The following is a 17,619-nucleotide window of genomic DNA, read 5'->3' on the forward strand; positions in this document are numbered from 1 at the left end:
CGGGGCAGCAGCAACTGATCCCAGCTGAGAGCAACGACAGTGATCCATGAAATTGCTCCCCACCCCCCCCCCCCACCCCCCCCCCCCCCCCCCCCCCCCCCCCCCCCCGCCCCAGACGGTGCCGAGACGAGGCGGTGCAGGAGGGGTGGAGCAGGGAGGGGGCTGTGCTTACCTGCCTGGCCCCAACCCTGGACGGGGTGCCTGTTACTGCAAGATTTCTCCGGCACTCTGCTTCCACTATCTTTCCTAATAACTCAGTGTGGTCCAGCTTTTCTTTTTTTTTTTTTAATTTATTTTTTTTGAAGGGGTGGGGAGGGGCAGAGAGAGAGAATCCCAAGCAGATTCCATGTTGTCAGCGTGGAGCCCGACTCGGGGCTCGATCCTACGAGCCGTGAGATGGTGACCTGAGCCGAGACCGAGAGTCGGACGCTTGACTGACTGAGCCGCTGGCAGGCTGACAGCCCCGACGCGGGGCTCGAACTCACGAACCTCGAGATCCCGCCCTGAGCCGATGTGGGACGCTCAACCAACTGAGCCACCCAGGTGCCCCTGTGTGTGCTAGTTTTGTATTCCAAACTGGTTTTACCGCCTCCCCTGGGGCCAAGAGGCCTCCAAGAGACCGGCAGTCTGGTCCACGTTTGGTTTTCAAGGGGAAAACTTACAGCCAGGGGCGCGTGAATGTATGAGTTTGCTTAGGGGCCATATCGAAGCCCCACAGACTGGGTCACTTAATAGACATGTTATCTCACGATTCTGGCGGCTACCCACCTGAGATGAAGGTGTCAGCGGGGCTGGCTTCTTCGGAGCCTCTCTCCTTGGCTTCTAGATAGGTGGCCATCCTCAGTCTGTACAGTGTCTTCCCTCTGGATGTGTCTGTGTCTTAATCTCCTCTCTCTTTTTTTTAAAGTTTATTTATTTATTTTTGATGGCGGGGGGAGAGTGCACAAGCAGAGGGTGGGGCATAGAGAGAGACAGAGAGAGTGGGAATCCCAAACAGGCTCCACACTGTCACCATGGAGCCCAATGTGGGGCTCAAACTCACGAACCGTGAGGTCATAACCTGAGACGAGATCAAGAGTCGGACTTAACCGACTGAGCCACCCAGGCGCCCCTGAATCTCCCCTTCTTAGAAGGACACCAGTCAGATTGGAGTAGGTCCCACCCCGATTACCTCATTTCACCTAAATTACCTCTTTATGTCTCCAGATATAGTACATTTTGAGGGACTGGGATTTCAACAAATAGCTTAAAACATTTTTTGCCTTAATATCATGATACGTTATTGCCAAAAATGGTCCCTTAAACATCAGCTTGAGTGTTTCCATATTATTCTCTATTAAACATATAATTATTGATGGAAGCAGAAGATCACTGATTAACATAACGTAAAAGTAATATCAGCCACTCATATATCCTTGGAGAGAAGGGCTTCCACTATTTTGTGAAAACATTTGTGAACATTTTTACTTGATTTCACGGACGACTTCCTATTTCTGTTTAAACTCTCCAGAGGTCTTAATCCCAAGACATCCCCACCGCTATAAAAATTAGACAAAACAACCGGGGCACGCCTGGGTGGCTCAGTCGGTCGGGCGTCCGACTTTGGCTCGGGTCACGATCTCGTGGTCCGTGAGTTTGAGCCCCGCGTCGGGCTCTGTGCTGACAGCTCGGAGCCTGGAGCCTGCTTCCGATTCTGTGTCTCCCTCTCTCTCTGCCCCTCCCCCGTTCATGCTCTGTCTCTCTCTGTCTCAAAAATAAATAGACGTTAAAAGAAAAATTTAAACATTAGACACAACAAAACACAAAGCCCACCCCAAAATAAGCCCCGTGAGAGCGCAGCCCAGCCCACAGCGGCGTTTTGCACCTGCGCGGTGTCTTCCCCAGAGCTTTGAAATTTACCACTTCTCTTCGACGTGTGTAGACTTCGATAGATTTCTCCTGGACTGAACGATTGCAGGGAATATTGGAACGGCTAAAAGTCTGGCTAGAGGGCCCCTCCACACCGAGTAGAACTGTCACCCTTGACAAGAGGACATTTTTGCAGGGTCCGCGGAAGTGAGCGCCCCCGTCAGCGATGGCTCCTGGTGGTGCGAGCCTGAGGGCTGCCGTCCTCTGCCTCCTGGCCTGGGCCGGCCTCGCCGCTGCCGACCGGGTGTACATACACCCCTTTCACCTCCTCGTCTACAGCGAGAGCAGCTGTGAGCAGCTGGAGAAGTCCAACGCGGAGGCGCCCAAAGAGCCGACCTTCACACCGGTCCCCATTCAGGCCAAGACAACCCCTGTGGACGAGGAGGCCCTCCGAGAGCAGCTCGTGCTGGCCACCGAGGGGCTGGAGGAGGAAGACAGGCTGAGGGCGGCGAAGGTGGGGATGATGCTCAACTTCTTGGGCTTCCACATGTACAGGATGCTGAGTGAGTCGTGGAGCATGGCCAGCGGGGCGGCCATCCTGTCCCCAACGGCTCTCTTTGGCACCCTGGCCTCTTTCTATTTGGGCGCCCTGGACCCCACGGCCAGCAGACTACAGGCGTTCCTGGGCGTCCCTGGGGAGGATCAGGGCTGCACGTCCCGGCTGGATGGCCACAAGGTCCTCTCTGCCCTGCACACCATCCAGGGCCTTCTGGTCGCCCAGGGTGGGGCCAGCGGCCAGCCCAGACTGCTCCTCTCCACGGTGGTGGGCCTGTTCACAGCCCCCGGCCTGCGCCTGAAGGAGCCATTTGTGCGGGGCCTGGCTCCCTTTGCCCCCATCACCCTCGAGCGCTCTCTGGACTTGTCCACGGACCCAGATCTTGCTGCCGAGAAGATCAACGCGTTCACGCAGGCAGTGACGGGGTGGAAAATGAACAGCCCCCTGTCAGGAGTCAGCCCAGACAGCACCCTACTTTTCAACACCTATGTCCGTTTCCAAGGTAAGACAGACCCTGCGGGTGGGGTGGGCTCTACCCCCGGGCCGGTTCCAAAGGGTGACAGTTCCCTGCGACTGTGGCTGTAATGCCCAACATTTCAGCTCAGCAAGGGCCAGGCCTTGGAGAAGGGCAGGGTGGCGCATGTGAGGGAGCACCCAGGAGTCACTCTCGAGGAGGCGGAACTATCGGCCCACCTACCTGCTGCCCTACTCTGTGCAGTTACTAAAGTACATCCTTCTACTTTTCTCATTCAATCCCCTGGCGGTGTGGTGGAGAGGTGTTGCTGTCCCTAGAGGAAAAAACAACAACGCAGTGGCCTCCTCAAGAAAGCACAGGCACGAGCGGGTGTCCCAGGACCCAAGCCCCCACTTCCTGGCCCTGGGGCCCAGCTCTACGCTCAGGAAGGAGGGGTTCCTGTCTCTTGAGAAGGTCAACGTCCATGCAAACATAGCCCGTTTGTTTGCTTAAATCCCTTTCATGTTGGGAGGGGCCATTACTCCCTCCTCCCCCGCAAAAAAATCCCTACGAAGACAGTTCGCTCATTCAATATATAATCACGGAAGAGGTTCGCATGCAAGCTCCCCGAGTTGGGCGTCTCCGGGGGGCCAGGCGGGAAGAACGCACAGGTCCCGACCCCAGGTTGCCTATTTGAGCCTCAGCAGGGCAGCTAGGTCCCACAGGCGAATGCCCAGGGTACAGAGCTGCAGGTAAAAGTCCCCGAGGAAGGGACCTGGGGGGCTGAGCACCCAGAGGAGGGAGGGTCACTGGGGAAGAGGACAGAGGCCTGGGGGCGGCTCGGGGAGCGGGGCTGCAGTGGAGAAGAGCAAACATGTGAGCAAAGGCTAGCGAGTTCGGGGCCAGGAACCAGGGCAAGGGCGGCTCTGTTTGGCCGGAGCTGGGAGTGAGCGAGTGTGGCTGGTGCAAGGCGGGGCCGGAAAGACGGGCCGGGTTCTGACTTGGAATCTGACGTTGAGAAGGCTGGCGGGTGTTGGAGCGGGCAAAGGGTTCTGTTCAGAGGTCGCCCAGGCGGCCTGTGCCATGTGCACTGAAGGCAGGGTGGGGGGGGGAGGGGGACTCCCGGGAAGGCTGCTCAACGGGGCAGGCAAACCCTCCCGGGAGCATATGCTAAGGTAGTGGCTCTGCAAACTGAGGGGCCGGGGACGGTGCGTTTGCGAGCCAAGCGAGCAAGCAGCCAAACCGGAGCCAGAGAGAGAGAGAGAGAGAGGTTTAACAGAGCATGGCTGCTTTCTTACTCTGAAAACATTCTGGAAGCCTGTAAACCGCAAGGGGGAAGGACCTCCAGCCTGTTCTGGGTGCAGGAGGAAGCTGGCAGACCCGGGAATGCTCAGGTCCCAGTGCTCACAGGTCGTGGGAACAGAGTCCAGCACTGGGGCCATCCAGCTGAGCGGGGGGGGGAGGGGGGGCGCCACAACCCACGGAGGACAGAGGGGACTCGTGGGCTCAGCTCGCCATTCCTAAGAGGAGCCCCAGGAGGAGAGCTCACTGAGGAAGTCGTGCCCCCAAAAGGCGAAGCTAGGGAGCCATAGGTGCCAGAAACGGGGACTCATTCTGGAAAAGCCCCTGTGCACACGTTCACATGATGGGGCTGGACAAGAGGGGAGCGAGGAAAGCCACGAAGAGAAAAGCAGAACCGCGCTCAGGACTCTGACGCCCTGGATGGTCACCCAGCCCCACCACATCCCCGCTTCTGATCTCCCTCCCTGACCTTTCTGTGCCTCAGTTTCCATCCAACAGAGACGCACCTGTCCGCCGCGGCACGTCCACTTACGTCTTGGGAGCTCTGTGTTCCCCTTTGGCAATGACGTTCTATTACCGTGACCTGAGCGGAGGTCAGGTGCACGTTCCCAACTGGCGAGCACTTGGGGGCTGGGAGCCTGAGAGCTCTAGGGCGCCATTTGCCCAGGCCCTGCTGTCATCCCAAGCTGGGTGCTGGCCCTGACAGGTTCCACGACGCCAGCTGACTTAACCTTGAGGGATTTACTTAACCTCTGGACGAGGACGGTGTGCTGTGCTTTTCAGATGAGCAGACAGGACCGGGCAGCCGCCTCCGGTGCAGAGTCTCACGTCTTTCTGTCTTGGTGGGAAAAGAGTCAGTCCTTTCTTCCCCTGAACTAACGAGTCCCCTGCCAGACCTGGGGGATCCTGGGAGGAAGGACACCACGGCTTGTCGCTCCTGTCTCCCCAAGGCCCGACTACAAAGGGGGAGGGAGAGGCTGGGTCTGGCGGTCCCTTCTTGCCAGACCCAGGCCCTGGGAAGGCACCCTTGTCCTTCCAGCCCCCGCCCCTCCACTTCAGAGACCTCTGTTCCCAGAAAAGGGAGCCGTGGCTTTTGAAGCTGCCTTTACTCAGACCCCCAGCTGCTCTGTGACAGACTCACCCTTACCCTCCCCTCATTCCCCCAGAAACAACCCCGACGTGGGCCACTCACGGTGACCGAGGAGACTGCAGGGGGGAGGGGCTGTGCCAGGGGCTCCGGTCACAGGGAGGCCCCCAGGGACAGGGCCTTCAGCAGGCGTCTGTCCTGTCTCCGAGGGCAGCTGAGCCGGGTGGCAGCTCGGTTCTGCCACCACGTGCACAGCCCTGCGGGAGCGAGGGCACCAGAGAGGGTTCACCGCCCGCCGGCGAGGCCCAGTGCCAGCTTGCACGGAGCGCCTCTGCTCAGAGCCACTGGTCGCGCCGGGTCGTAGGGGTGTCCCTGGCAGCACAGGGGCCCGAGACGTGGAGCCTTCATGACAGGAGGTGTGTGCTCAGCTCCGCGTCCTAGGACTTGAGAAAGGGAGTCTCTGTCACCGCCGGCCCTGCTCGCGGGCTGGAGAGCGAGCGTGCACTGGGGGCGTGTCGGGCCGTGACTCTATTCTGGATGACGCGGTGATGGTGGATACAGGTCACTGCACGTCTGTCCAGACCCGGAGAATGTACGGCCCTGATGTCAACCACGGGTTCTGGGTCATGACGATGTGTCCGTGTCGCTTCATCGGCGTCAACAGACGTCCCGCCCTGGTGGGGGTGTCCGTGGGGCGGGAGGCTGTGCGTGTCGGGGGAGTGGGGGGGGGGACACACAGGAAATCTCTATACCTTCCTCTACCTTTTGCTGTGAACCCAACAATTGAATTTGTCAAAAAAACAAAAGAAAAAGAAAAAGAAAGTGAGCACGGCAGCCCACAGGCTTTGGGCCAGGGCAGATCTGGGGTGAGTTAGTCACTCAGTCGTGGTGGAAGGTGCCTAAATTCTCCGCCTTCCTTTGTGGGCCTTAAGGCGACAGGTGTAAAGTCCCAGGGTGGCACCTGGCGGGTGCAATGTCTTCACCGCTGGCGGCTGGCGGCACCGCGGTGATCTTGCAGGAGGAGGACTTGAATGGGCCCCTGGGGCCGTGGGGCTGGTGATGCGCTGGGCGGGGAGAATGCCCCCCTGCCCGGGCTGCACTTCCGGGATCTGCCCTCCAGGCCTCGCCCCGCCCCACCCCTGCTCAGTGGCGCCCTCGGCCCGAGCCCACCCGCCTGCCCCTGCCCCAGCTGACCCTTCCCCTCTTGTCTCCCGTCCGGGTCCGCAGGAAAGCTGAAGGGGTTCTCCCTGCTGGAGGGGCTCCAGGAGTTCTGGGTGGACAACACCACGGCAGTGCCCGTCCCCATGCTTTCGGGCACGGGCACCTTCCAGCACTGGAGCGACGCCCAGAACAACCTCTCCATGACCCGCGTGCCCCTGGGCAGGAGCGCCTGCCTGCTGTTGGTGCAGCCGCAATGCATGTCGGGCCTGCAGCAGGTGGAAACCCTCAGCTTCCAGCACAACTTCTTGACGTGGCTGAAGAATCTCTCTCCCCGGTATGGCTCCCGGGAAACCGCCGGCACCTCTGGGGCTGCTCCCCCTGGAAGCCGGGCGGGGCGGGGGGGAAGGCGAGGCGGGAGTGGGGGGGGTGAGCAGGGGCAGGCCGGGCGGCCCGTGCTGTTCTGGGCCGGAGGGCCTGGGCATCCCCCCATCACCCCTCCAGCCATCCACTGACGTGGCTCTCGGTTTACCAGCTTCTTCCGGGAGCACGAGAGGTAATGGAACCGGGGAGCACGCCTTCCTCGGGCTTGTGCTCACCCGCTGGTTTTGGATGCCCGCGTTTCAATCTGCCCCTTTTGATGCCAGCCCCCCAGCCCCGTCCCCCCCCAACACACACAATCTGCTGCAATCCAAGAGCTTGTGGGGGGCCGACTTCCCAGAAGGGTTTGTACCCTTCCGAGAGACCCGGGGGAGGGGCTTTTTCTCGAAGATGACCTTGACCCCATAGGCCCCCTGGTTTGCTCCACTCCTGCGGCGAGGAAGAAAGCAATTCTCCGCTGGGGGCGCTACACTTGACCTACCACCCAGGCGCAGGGCAGTGGGGTCCGGAAATCTGACAGGCACTCGGGGGAGGGGGCGGGGCCTAGTGGCCTCCTGAGGTCTCCTTTCTAGATCATTTTTGGTTGTGGTGGGTGGTAAACACCTAACACTTACCACGTGACCCATCTTTTAGGTACACGGCTCAGGGGCACGGAGCACATCCACACTGTTGCGTGGCCCTTACCGCCACCCATCCCCAGGATCTTTCCCTCTTCCCAGACTGGAACTCTGACCCCGTTAAACACTAACTCTCCATTCCCCCTCCCCCCGCCCCTGGCCGCCACCTTTCTACTTCCGGTCTCTGAATGTGTCTATTCTAGGACCTCAGAGGCGTGAAGGCATAGGGTATTTGTCCTTTTGTGACTGGCTTATTTCCCTTAGCATCTTGTCCCCAGGGTTCACCCACGTTGCAGCCTGCGTCAGAATTTCCTTCCTCCTTGAGGCTAACATTCCATTATATGGATGGACCGTGCTTTGTGTATCTTTTCATCCATCAGCGGACACTTGGGCCGCTTCCACCTTTTGGCTATCGTGAATAATGCTACTAGGGACATGGGTCCACTGTCACCTCTTGTGAGGGTTTGGTACGTCACTGGAAACATCCATGGGCTCTCAGGGATGCCAAAGGAAGGTCAACTGAGCTGATGTAAGGAACGTGCCCACCGCTGAGAGTGACAGGACATCCCTCCTATCTCTCTCTCTCTCCCCCCACCCCCCCCCACGGTGGGGGGTTTCTATGTCAAGGACACCACTGAAAGGTAGCTAGTAAGACAGGATGCATTATTTCAGAGAATAGCATTTTAAAGTTCTCCAGGTGATACACCTTCAGTGCAGCCAACCTAAACCCAGAATGGAAGCATAGACTGTCCACAAACACCCAGAGAGCACCGCTGTTAAATGTATGCCCTTCTCACCGTATTCCCAAGGACATGGAAGTTTTTTGTTATGTTTGCTGCTGACAAACTTTCCCCAAGATGGCCTAGCCGGGTGAGGGGGGCCCAGGGCCTCACGGTGGGGGCCACCGGGACCTCCCTAAGTGTGTGTCACCCTCCCAGGACCATCCGCCTGACCATGCCCCAGCTGACACTACAAGGCTCCTATGACCTTCAGGACCTGCTGGCCCAGGCCCGGCTGCCCACCCTGCTGGGTGCAGAGGCGAACCTGGGCAAAATCAGCGACGACCAGCTCAGAGTCGGAAAGGTACCGTGCGGGAGGTGTCTGTCTGTGTCGGAGTGGATTCCGTGGGTTCGCAGAGTGGGAGGCGTGGACAGGAGGGACACAGGGGGAGCTCCCGGGAGGCGGGCGGGGTAGGAGAGGAGAGCATGGCCAGGTAAGTGTGCACGCAGGGTAGGAGAGAAGTGACCAGAGCCTTCTAGGGCTTTCTGGGGACAGGTGGAGAGCAGCGAACCCTTCCCCACCATGTGTTCTATGGCTCTGCCCAGCCTGGCCTAGCCTCAGGGTCCCTCCCAGATCCTACAGCAGGGCCAGGACTTGGGCCACGACAGTGAGTGCCCCTAGGCCCAGTGCCGGCCCAGTGCCAGCCCTGCCAGAGGGCCACCTGCTTCAGGGAAACGCTTGGTGGTAGGCAGACTGTGGCTCTGCTGCCTGGAATGATGCACCTCTGCAGCGGGGCCGCCTGGACGCTCTGCTGGGGAGAAGAAGGGCTGCGGTTCTGGCCTCGGAGACCACTGTTTGGGGGGCATGAACCCCTGTGCTACGTGAGTGGGATGAACCGAGCACAGGGGCCCGCAGCCGAGGGCCCGGGGTTTTGCCGTGGATGGCAACAGCAAGGTGGGGAGTGGAGGGACTCTGGGGAGGAGCTGTCAGGTGGGTTGGGCCGAGTGGGGGTCGTCTACACCGAGGGGCGGGGCGTGCACGGTCTGGAGAAATGCCCTCCAGCGACAGCACTACATAGCTGGGCCCCGAGGGCCTTCGGGAGCCGTCCCAACACCTGCTGCCTTGCAGGTGCTGAACAGCGTCCTTTTCGAACTAAAAGCAGACGAGGGAGAAGAGCCCACAGAGTCCGCCCAGCAGCCTGACAGGCCCGAGGCCTTGGAGGTGACCCTCAACAGCCCGTTCCTGTTCGCCATTTATGAGCAAGACTCCACCGCCCTCCACTTCCTGGGCCGCGTGGCCAACCCGCTGAGCGCGGCGTGAGGCCTGGGCCGCCACCGAGCCGCGGCTGTCACCGTGAGCGACAGGCACACAGTAACGCCGATTTGTCACCCGTCTTCCACTTTTCCTTCCAGTGAGTCAGTGCGGAACGGGAAGGAAGCTGTTTCTCCCTGGTAAACGTGGCACTGTGTATCACGAGCAGCGGAACCTTTGGGAAGAAGGCCTCCCGGGTTCTTAGGTTTATCTTGGGCCACGTGAAGGGGGGGCGGTGCCAAGAACCAGAGTTTATTAGCACAGGACGACTGTTCAGGACAAAATGTGAACAGACTTAAAACCGGTTCGTGAAACCAAAAACTGCTTTCCTTTTTATCAGAGAACAGAAATCGGGCTTTAAAATTATAGTTTTCACGGCCCTGGGTTTATACTCGGTTACGGAATACGAACGCACGAACTGCATACGGTCTCCACGATGCCTTAGTTTTTTGTTGGTTTCTTGGTTGTCTTCCCCAGGATGCTGTGATCTTGGAAAAACACAAGCGTCTGAATTAATGTTAGAATGTTAATACCACGGCTGGTCATCCCTTGTGTTCTTAATAAACGTCTTGCAACAATACGCAAAAGAGGAAAATTCTTTTCACTCTGCAGCAAAACAAATACATGCCATTTAGCTTAACAGACTGTACAAATGCTAAGTGCATTCAAGGGCTTTGAGCCATATTTTGGATGGCACTTCCCTGGAAGGTGCGGGCCGGTACTTGGCCGTCATTTGGAGAGGTTTTAGATGATGCTTTATTCTGGACGCTTCCATCCCTAAATGGCAGATGGGCATGGGGGGGGAGGGGGGGAGAGGCCCCATGCCGCGACAGGCAGCTGCGAAGGAACGGGGCAGGTGGGCACCTCTTCCTTTCTGGGGACACAGGGTCGGATCGCTGCTCCCATCGCCCAGGGACTGGAAGACAGAGAAACGAATCCTTCCATCTGCTGAGTGTCTCTGAGCAGGTTAGACGCCCGCGTTCCTAAGCTCGGGCGGGGACTGGGGAGGAGGTGGGCACCCGGAGGCCCACGCTGTTGCTGGAACAGTGAAGAGTGAAGATGCTTCCTGATGTGCACAAAGCCCCGTCTCCTCCTCCCTCCCACAGCTGCTGAAGTAACCAGGCAGGCTCCGTAATACGGTAACCACTGACGACAGCTGCTGGACAGTCACCGGGGGGTAAGAGTGGGGATGACGATTTCAAAGTCGACCCAGTTCTTGCCGGTATGCGCTTTCAGAGGCGTAAGCAGAAGCATCCCGTGTTCTGCTTGAGCGGTGACTGCACTGCCCACTGGTGCCCAGGCCTTGCCCACCCCCCTTCCTGGGCTTCGTAGCCACAGCCCAGGGCACCGTAGCCACAGTCCGGGGTGCTGGGGCCAACTGAGCACGTGCTATGAGACGCAGGCCTGCTCCTCTGATTGAGGCTCGGACCGAACAGGAACACAGAACAGGAACGATGCCCTCCACGCCCCAGTGTCCCCCTCATGTTCCCAAGCGCCCTGCCAGACTGGAACGCAGCTCCCTGCTCTGACGTCAAGGTCAAGGGGACAGCTGGTCCCCCCCCAACCCCCTCCGCCCTTCTGTGGCAGTGGCAGGCACATGAGAGGCAGCATTGGTGGGTGCTCGGGAACGTGGGTGCCAGAGATGGGTGGGCTGAGCAGGAAGCCCAGATCCAACACGTGCTGGGAGCCGGAGCAGGGGACATCACCCCTCTGGGCTGCGCTGCCCTTCTGTGTAAAGTGGGGAATGCCCGAACGAATAAAAGAATAACAGCAACCATGTCAACGGCAGTCAGTCCACAGTGAAGTCAGGACCTCTACCCTGTCTGAAGTCCTGTTCCATAAACGTACAGCAGGCAAAGCGTCCTCCCCTAGAGCCTCCGGAGGGAGCACTGCCTGGCCAATAACCTTGATTTCGGCCAGTGACAACCATCGTTGACTTCTGGCCTTAGAGCGGTCAGGGAATAAACTGGTGGCAATGTGCTATGGCGGGGAAAGGAAACACTCAGGCACGTCTCCTATCCGGCACTGCTGGGGGACCCTCAAGGCTCTCCCCCCACATTCCAACCCCTTCAAGAGCTGATGGTCCCCCCATCCATTAAAGAGGATCACTGGCCACACAGGGACCAGCTGGGACCTGGGGGGCGGAGGAGGTGAAATGTCCCAGGGGAAGCTTCTGGGAGGGGCCTCGAGTTCGCAAACCCCTCCCTGTCTTTGAAGCTGCGGGTGAAGATCTCAGTGCCTGGAGACCTGCCTCCCCTTCCCCAGATCAGCCTCTGCTCCCTGACCGCACAGGGGCCCCCGCCGCATGGCACACAGCTATGGACGGCTGCTTTGAGGCTCTAACGCGCAGCGAATGAGCCCGGGTAAGAGTTTCCCCGCAAATATCAGTACCTCACCCGGTGTCAGGCTGAGCGACAAGGGCCCTGGCGGGACAGGCACAGCAACAGCACCCGTGCTTTGTTTGGTCGCTTGGAATAGGCAGCAGTCCAGGAGCCCTGTCGAACTGTGGGTGTCGCTGGGGGTCCCCCTGTTCACTGCTGGCAGGGACTCTGTCCCCCCAGCCCCCCGGCCCAGCCCCGCTTTCACCTGGGTTTACTTCCCATCACGCTCTGCCCTCCCTGGGTCTCTCTTCTCAGAGGTCCAGCGGGGGGGGCAGCAGCTGGCATCCAATTTCTCGCTGGTTTGGGCTTTTGGAAACGGCCACTGGATGCCAGGTCTCTGGGGGGGGGAACTGGAAGTTGAGGAAGCAGGAGCGCGTTAGAGAGTCACGACCCAGGGCGCCGGGATGGCTCAGTGGGTTGAGCGTCCCACTCTTGATTTTGACTTGGGCCATGATCCCAGGGTCGTGGGATCGAGCTCCACATTGAGCATGGAGCCTGCTTGGGATCCTCTCCCTCTGCTCCTCTTGCCCACACGCTCTCTCTCTCTCTCACTCTCTCAAGAAGTAATAAGCACAGAGTCTCATGACTCCATGTGGCCCTTGGTGCAGAATCTACAGCCCCACCCAGACCCCGTCCTCAGCATCTGCACCGTCACCGGGAGCCCAGGAACGCACACTAGACTTTCGGGTTAGGGTTGAGGCCGGCCCGGAATCTGTGCTCCCAGCCACAGGCTTCGAGAAGAGCCGGGGCCACAACCGGCAGCGCCCCCTCTTGGATTCCCGCTCTCAGGGGGATGCCACGTCTTCGATCTGAACCGGAGCCGTGGCGGTTCGCCCCGTGAGTCCTAACACAACCGCAAACGAGAAACGGTCCATCTGTGTGCGCGCCATGGGTTCAGAGCCGTTCCTCCGACCCCGTCCCAGCACCTCCCTCTCCGCGCGGACACACACTTGTGAGGCGCCCAGGGCCAGCACGGAGCCCCAGGCGCCACCACCGACGTCCTCCTGATTCGTGCACTGTGGTTTTGAAGTCGTCCCCAGTGACCTGAGGCAGCACCGTCCCGCTGCGGCTGGGGGAACAGAACAACTTTGTTTTAGAAAGCGACTGGCCGGGGCGAGCACATTTCTCCCATTTCTCCCACCGAGCAGGCTGCTGGGGCTGGAGCAGTTGCTAGGAGTACCCAGTACCCGGTTGCCAACGACCCCCTGCTGTTCTTTGTCCTCGGCTCTTTTATAAACTGGGAAGTGGGTCAGGATGTTACCAGGATACAAAACACCACCGTTTGGCAGATTACTTGACGCCAATATGTTAATTATGGGGGGCGGGGGGGGGGGTGTCTGTTTCTCCAAAATCTTTCGTCACTAAGTTCCAAGTCGTCCTGGGCTTGCAAAGCGCTTCCCCGGAAGGCCGGGGAATGATTCGGCAGCTCCCGTCCCCTCCGGCCTCAGGTTTCTGCTCAGGACCTAGAGCTTCCCACGGCCCACCCACCCAGGACGCTCACCAGATCCCGAGCCTGTACTGAGTTCAGGACCTGAACACGATTTTTGCCGGATCCGTGCGGCGACCCCCAACCCGAACAGACACGAGGCTGCCGAAGACAATCCCGCTTCCGAAGCTTCGAGTGTGAAGCGTCCTCTCCTTGCTGCAGAGACACCGACGTCGGTGACCCCCAGGTGCTGTTCCGGAGCCCGCTGGGACGCCACATGGCACGCAGGATGCAAACCACTTTGCCTTTCTAAAATCTGAAAAATTCTAGGCACCGAAACACGTACTGAAGGTCTGGGACAGGTTTTGGACTTGAGGACCATCCCGTGTGGGTTGGTTTGTCTGTTTGGTTCCTGATAGAATTCACTTTTTTTAGTGCAGTTTTAGGCTCCCAGTAAAACCGAGCACACAGTAGTTCCCATATGCTAATGATAGGTTAGATGTCCGGTGTCCTAAAAATCCTGTGTGCCCCACCTGTTCATCCCCCACAACTCCTGCCACCACTCGTCTTTCTCGATCTCCGTAATTTTGCCTCTTCCAGAAGGCCGTAGAGCTAGGATCTACACGTAGCCTTTTTGGATTGGCCTCTCTCACTTAGCAATATGCGTTTAAGATTCCCCCAGATGTTTTCATTTCTTCTCAGGACGGAACGACATCCCATTGTCCGGATGGACCGTTTATTTATCCGTCCATGAAAGACAACTTGGTTGTTTCCAATTTGGGGCGGGGGGGGGGGGTGGTGGGCAGTGATCTGTGTGCAGGTTTTTGTGTGGACACAGGCTCGCCATGTGGTTTTTAAAGCTGCAGGACGAGCAGACGTTCTGGGTGCCTCTGAGAGGCTCTCACAAACACCGCGGGTGGTGAATGTCAGTGACTCGCAACACTTCGGGGGGGGGGGGGCGGGTCCCACAGCCCACCTCCCTACATTCCATGTTACTCTACGCTTCCGTGGAGTTACCTGCAAAGTTACCCTCTGAGGCTCGCTGTGAAGCTTTGTTAAGCGGGTCCAGACCAGCCTTTGGTTTAGGCCAATCTGGTGCCGCTCCTGAGGCCGATCCTTCTGAGGGCGCCGCTTGTGGCCACTGTCAGAGCCTTTCCATCCTGCCAGCGGGAACACGCCGGGGTCCCCCGAGCCTGGAGGATGATTCTAGCCGCTCCTTTCTAGGACCGCTTTCCTTGCCTTGATAGCCTCCTGCCCCACCAGCGGCTAACCAGCACCCGGCTATACAAAGTGAGCCACCTTCCTCTCCATACTCTGCCCCCCAAGGTCTAGACTCCTTCCCCCCCTCCCCCCCCCCCCCCCCCCCCCCCCCGCCGCCTCCCCACTCCAGACTCTCTCACATCAGAGTCACCGGCTCCGGGTCCCCCTGTGCCTGGGCCTGGACCCTGGGCTGTCCACACACAGCCCACCTTGTTTCCCTTCTCTCTGGGATCCTACGCTGCTCTTGTCCAGCGTCTGCACGGTGCCGTTTCAGACGCTTGCCTTGGCGTTCAGTTGTTTAAGGGGGGACAGAGATTCAGGTCCTCGTTACTGGGTTACTTCACAATCAAAACGCCACCCCAAAGATCAAGAACACGTTTCAGTCCAACACTGACGAGAGCGAGGGAAAGAGGAGAGGAGAATCTGGATTGTTCTGGGACTCTGTGTGACAGGGGCGACGGGGCGGGTGGCACGTGGAGGCATTTCTCAAAGTCACGGGAAGGTGTGACTTCCCGTGGTCCAGACCGGCCTTTGCCGCCAACCGACAGGACGCCCGGCGGCTCTTCAAGAGGGGTGGGCAGTGCCGGGAAAGGCTCGCCCGGGGCCAAAGACAGCGTCTCCTTCACAGCTGCCTAACCTGAGGTGGTGGGAGGACGACCAGGGGAGGCCGGCGTCCTCTCAGATGGTGGAGGCTCCACCTGGGATGTCTGGTGGCTGACGAGGAGAGGTCTCTCTCACGGGTGAGGATGCCACGCGCTGACAACGTGAACGGTGCCTTCAGGTAAGAACCCCCAACAGGCCTTGCTTCAGAATCCCCCGTTCGCTCGGGGCGCCTGGGTGGCTCCGTCGGTTGAGCGTCCGACTTCCGCTCAGGTCACGATCTCACGGTTCGCGGGCTCGAGCCCCGCGTCGGGCTCTGTGCTGACAGCTCGGAGCCCGGGGCCCGCTTCGGATTCTGTGTCTCCCTCTCTCTCTGTGCCTCCCCTGTTCCTGCTCTCTCAAAATAAATAAAAACATTAAAAAAACAAAAACAAAAAACTCTACCGTTAGCTCGACATCTGAAGTTCGGCACCATTCTCCGGTTCTGAAACATGAACTTGAGCGGGAAGGTCAACGGGAGGGTCACGTGGACGCCCATTATTGCACCGCCAGGGCGGCTGCTGTCCTTAAAGCTTGACGCTGGCCTCCTCCATGCCGGAGGTCCGGGGCTGCCCTGCTTTAGCCCGCGAGGCATGCAGACCCAGGGGCCCCCTTTTCCACAGGCAGGTTCGTGGCTGAGTGGCTCTCACAGGGCAACTCCACAGAGTAGTTCCAGGGAGCTGCAAAGAAATACTGGCAAAGACCCCCAACAGGACACCGGGGTGTGTAACTGAAGAAGCTCTAAAATTTGCTTTTTTTCTCTTCTTCCTGGACACACAGCTAGACCCATTTCCAGCCCCTGGACCGTGCGGAGCTCTCCCCGCCAGGGCCGCGGGCCCCCCCCTGCCCCCGGGTGGCCCTCATGTGCTTTTCCTTTCCTGGTTGGCTGCAGCAGAGGCCAAAATGGTGGGCCCCCAAAAAGGTCCGCACACATGCTGGCCCCTGGAATCTGTGCATGTGACCTTACTGGGCAAAAGGACCTTTGCAAATGCGATTAAGTTGGGGATCTCACGACGAGAGCCTCCCGGACTACGCAGGTGGGTCCTAAATCCAACGGCACAGCTCCTGTAGGAGACAGAGGAGGAGACACAGAGAAGAGCAGGAGGCTGCGTGAAGGCCGAGGCCGAGGCCGAGTTGTGCCATCATGAGCCGAGGGACACCTCGAGCCATGAGAAGTGGGACGGGCAAGGGGGAGAGGAAGTGTGGCCCAGCCGACACCTGATTTGGACTCTACCTCCAGAACCAGGAGGGAAGAGAATTCTGTTGTTTTCAGCCATCCCGTTTGCAGTAATTTGTTACAACAGCCACAGGGAACTAACAGGAAGTGACCCCCGGTGGGGGGGGGGGGGGGGGGACACGGAAGCCACAGGATGGAGGTGGTGCCTTGCAGGCAGCCTGGGTCCCTGAGGACTGTGTGGAGCACCCCCACCCACTCATCCCCTGCCTCCCTGGTACCACATGACCAGTTGGCCAGAAAGACTCCTCTGCTTGAGACTTTTAGATTCTGTAGGATATAAAGTAAAACACTATTATAGTTTTACTGTAAAAATGTATCATTCATCTTTATAAACTTTGTTCCATTATGACTCTTCAAGCCAAAGCTCAGAAAACACACATTAAATGAAGGAGACGTTCTGGGGAGCCAGGGATGTGTTCTGGAACGTTCTGCTTTTTACTAAAGGTTCTTGTTTCTTCAGCCTAGACACAGGAGTGGGACAACACGGGCGTCGCCCAGAACGAGCCCAGAAATGTGGTTACTACTGAACCCAGGCTGAGCCTGGGGCTTGACAGGTGTCCGGGAAATGGACGCCTTGGGCCCCAACCCTGCCCGATCAGCCCCTCTGTTCTGATGCTCATATCAAGGGGGGAGAATTACCCGCTGCTGAGCAACCTGGACTCTGGAACCATCTTCCCTGGATTTAAATTCCATTTAACTATTTTAACTCCTTAATTTCCGTTTCCTTGCCTCCATAATGGGGATAAGCCGGCTGGAGTTGGAGGGGCTAATACACTGTATCCTTGTCAACCACGTTTTGAAACAAACGAGAAAGAGCAGTCAAGGAGAAAGGAAACACTGGGGCTACTGTTGACCAGCGTCGGGCTGGAGGGAGGCGCTCAGCCATGTGGCTAACCCGGGGGACCACCGGCAGGTAGGCAGGTCTCGTCACCCTGGCAGGGCTGGGTCTCCACTCCCAGAGCTCCCAGAGCTCCCCACTGGGCAAGGTGGGAGGTCTGCCTTGCCCACAAGGGCATGTCTGCACTCAGAAGCTCCCGCAGGCCCAGCCACCGGGTGGCTCACACGGCTCCCGGCACGACGCGCGGGCCCTGCTGGACCTCCCTCAAATCCTGGGCCGGGCGCACGAGCTCAACTTCTGCAGGCCCATCGCTGAACTTGGGGGACGCGGGTGGGGGCGGCAAGAGACAAACGTGGGTGCCAATCTATCCCCACTGGCTCCAGGTCGGCCTTGCCCTCTCTCAC

General features: G+C 58.9%; 2 protein-coding genes across 3 annotated transcripts in view; one reads left to right on the top strand and one right to left on the bottom strand.

Annotated features, from left to right (window-relative positions):
* Positions 1–2,074: 2,074 nt before the first annotated feature.
* On the top strand, positions 2,075–9,605 carry AGT (angiotensinogen). Its single transcript, XM_042907872.1, has 4 exons — positions 2,075–2,906; positions 6,475–6,742; positions 8,342–8,486; positions 9,252–9,605. The coding sequence occupies exons 1-4, from the start codon at positions 2,075–2,077 to the stop codon at positions 9,441–9,443; spliced, it is 1,437 nt and encodes a 478-aa protein (XP_042763806.1). The 3' UTR covers positions 9,444–9,605.
* A 131-nt stretch (positions 9,606–9,736) lies between these two features.
* Positions 9,737–17,619, bottom strand: part of COG2 (component of oligomeric golgi complex 2) — a 55,280-nt gene continuing 47,397 nt past the window's right edge. For both annotated transcript variants that reach the window (XM_042907869.1, XM_042907868.1), the window contains exon 18: positions 9,737–10,040. In XM_042907869.1, coding sequence (XP_042763803.1) covers positions 9,876–10,040 — 165 coding nt within the window. In that variant the 3' untranslated portion in view covers positions 9,737–9,875. The remainder of the gene's footprint in view (positions 10,041–17,619) is intronic.

Source organism: Panthera leo, chromosome D2, assembly GCF_018350215.1.
Source record: "Panthera leo isolate Ple1 chromosome D2, P.leo_Ple1_pat1.1, whole genome shotgun sequence".
In the NCBI taxonomy this organism is placed as follows: domain Eukaryota; kingdom Metazoa; phylum Chordata; class Mammalia; order Carnivora; family Felidae; genus Panthera; species Panthera leo.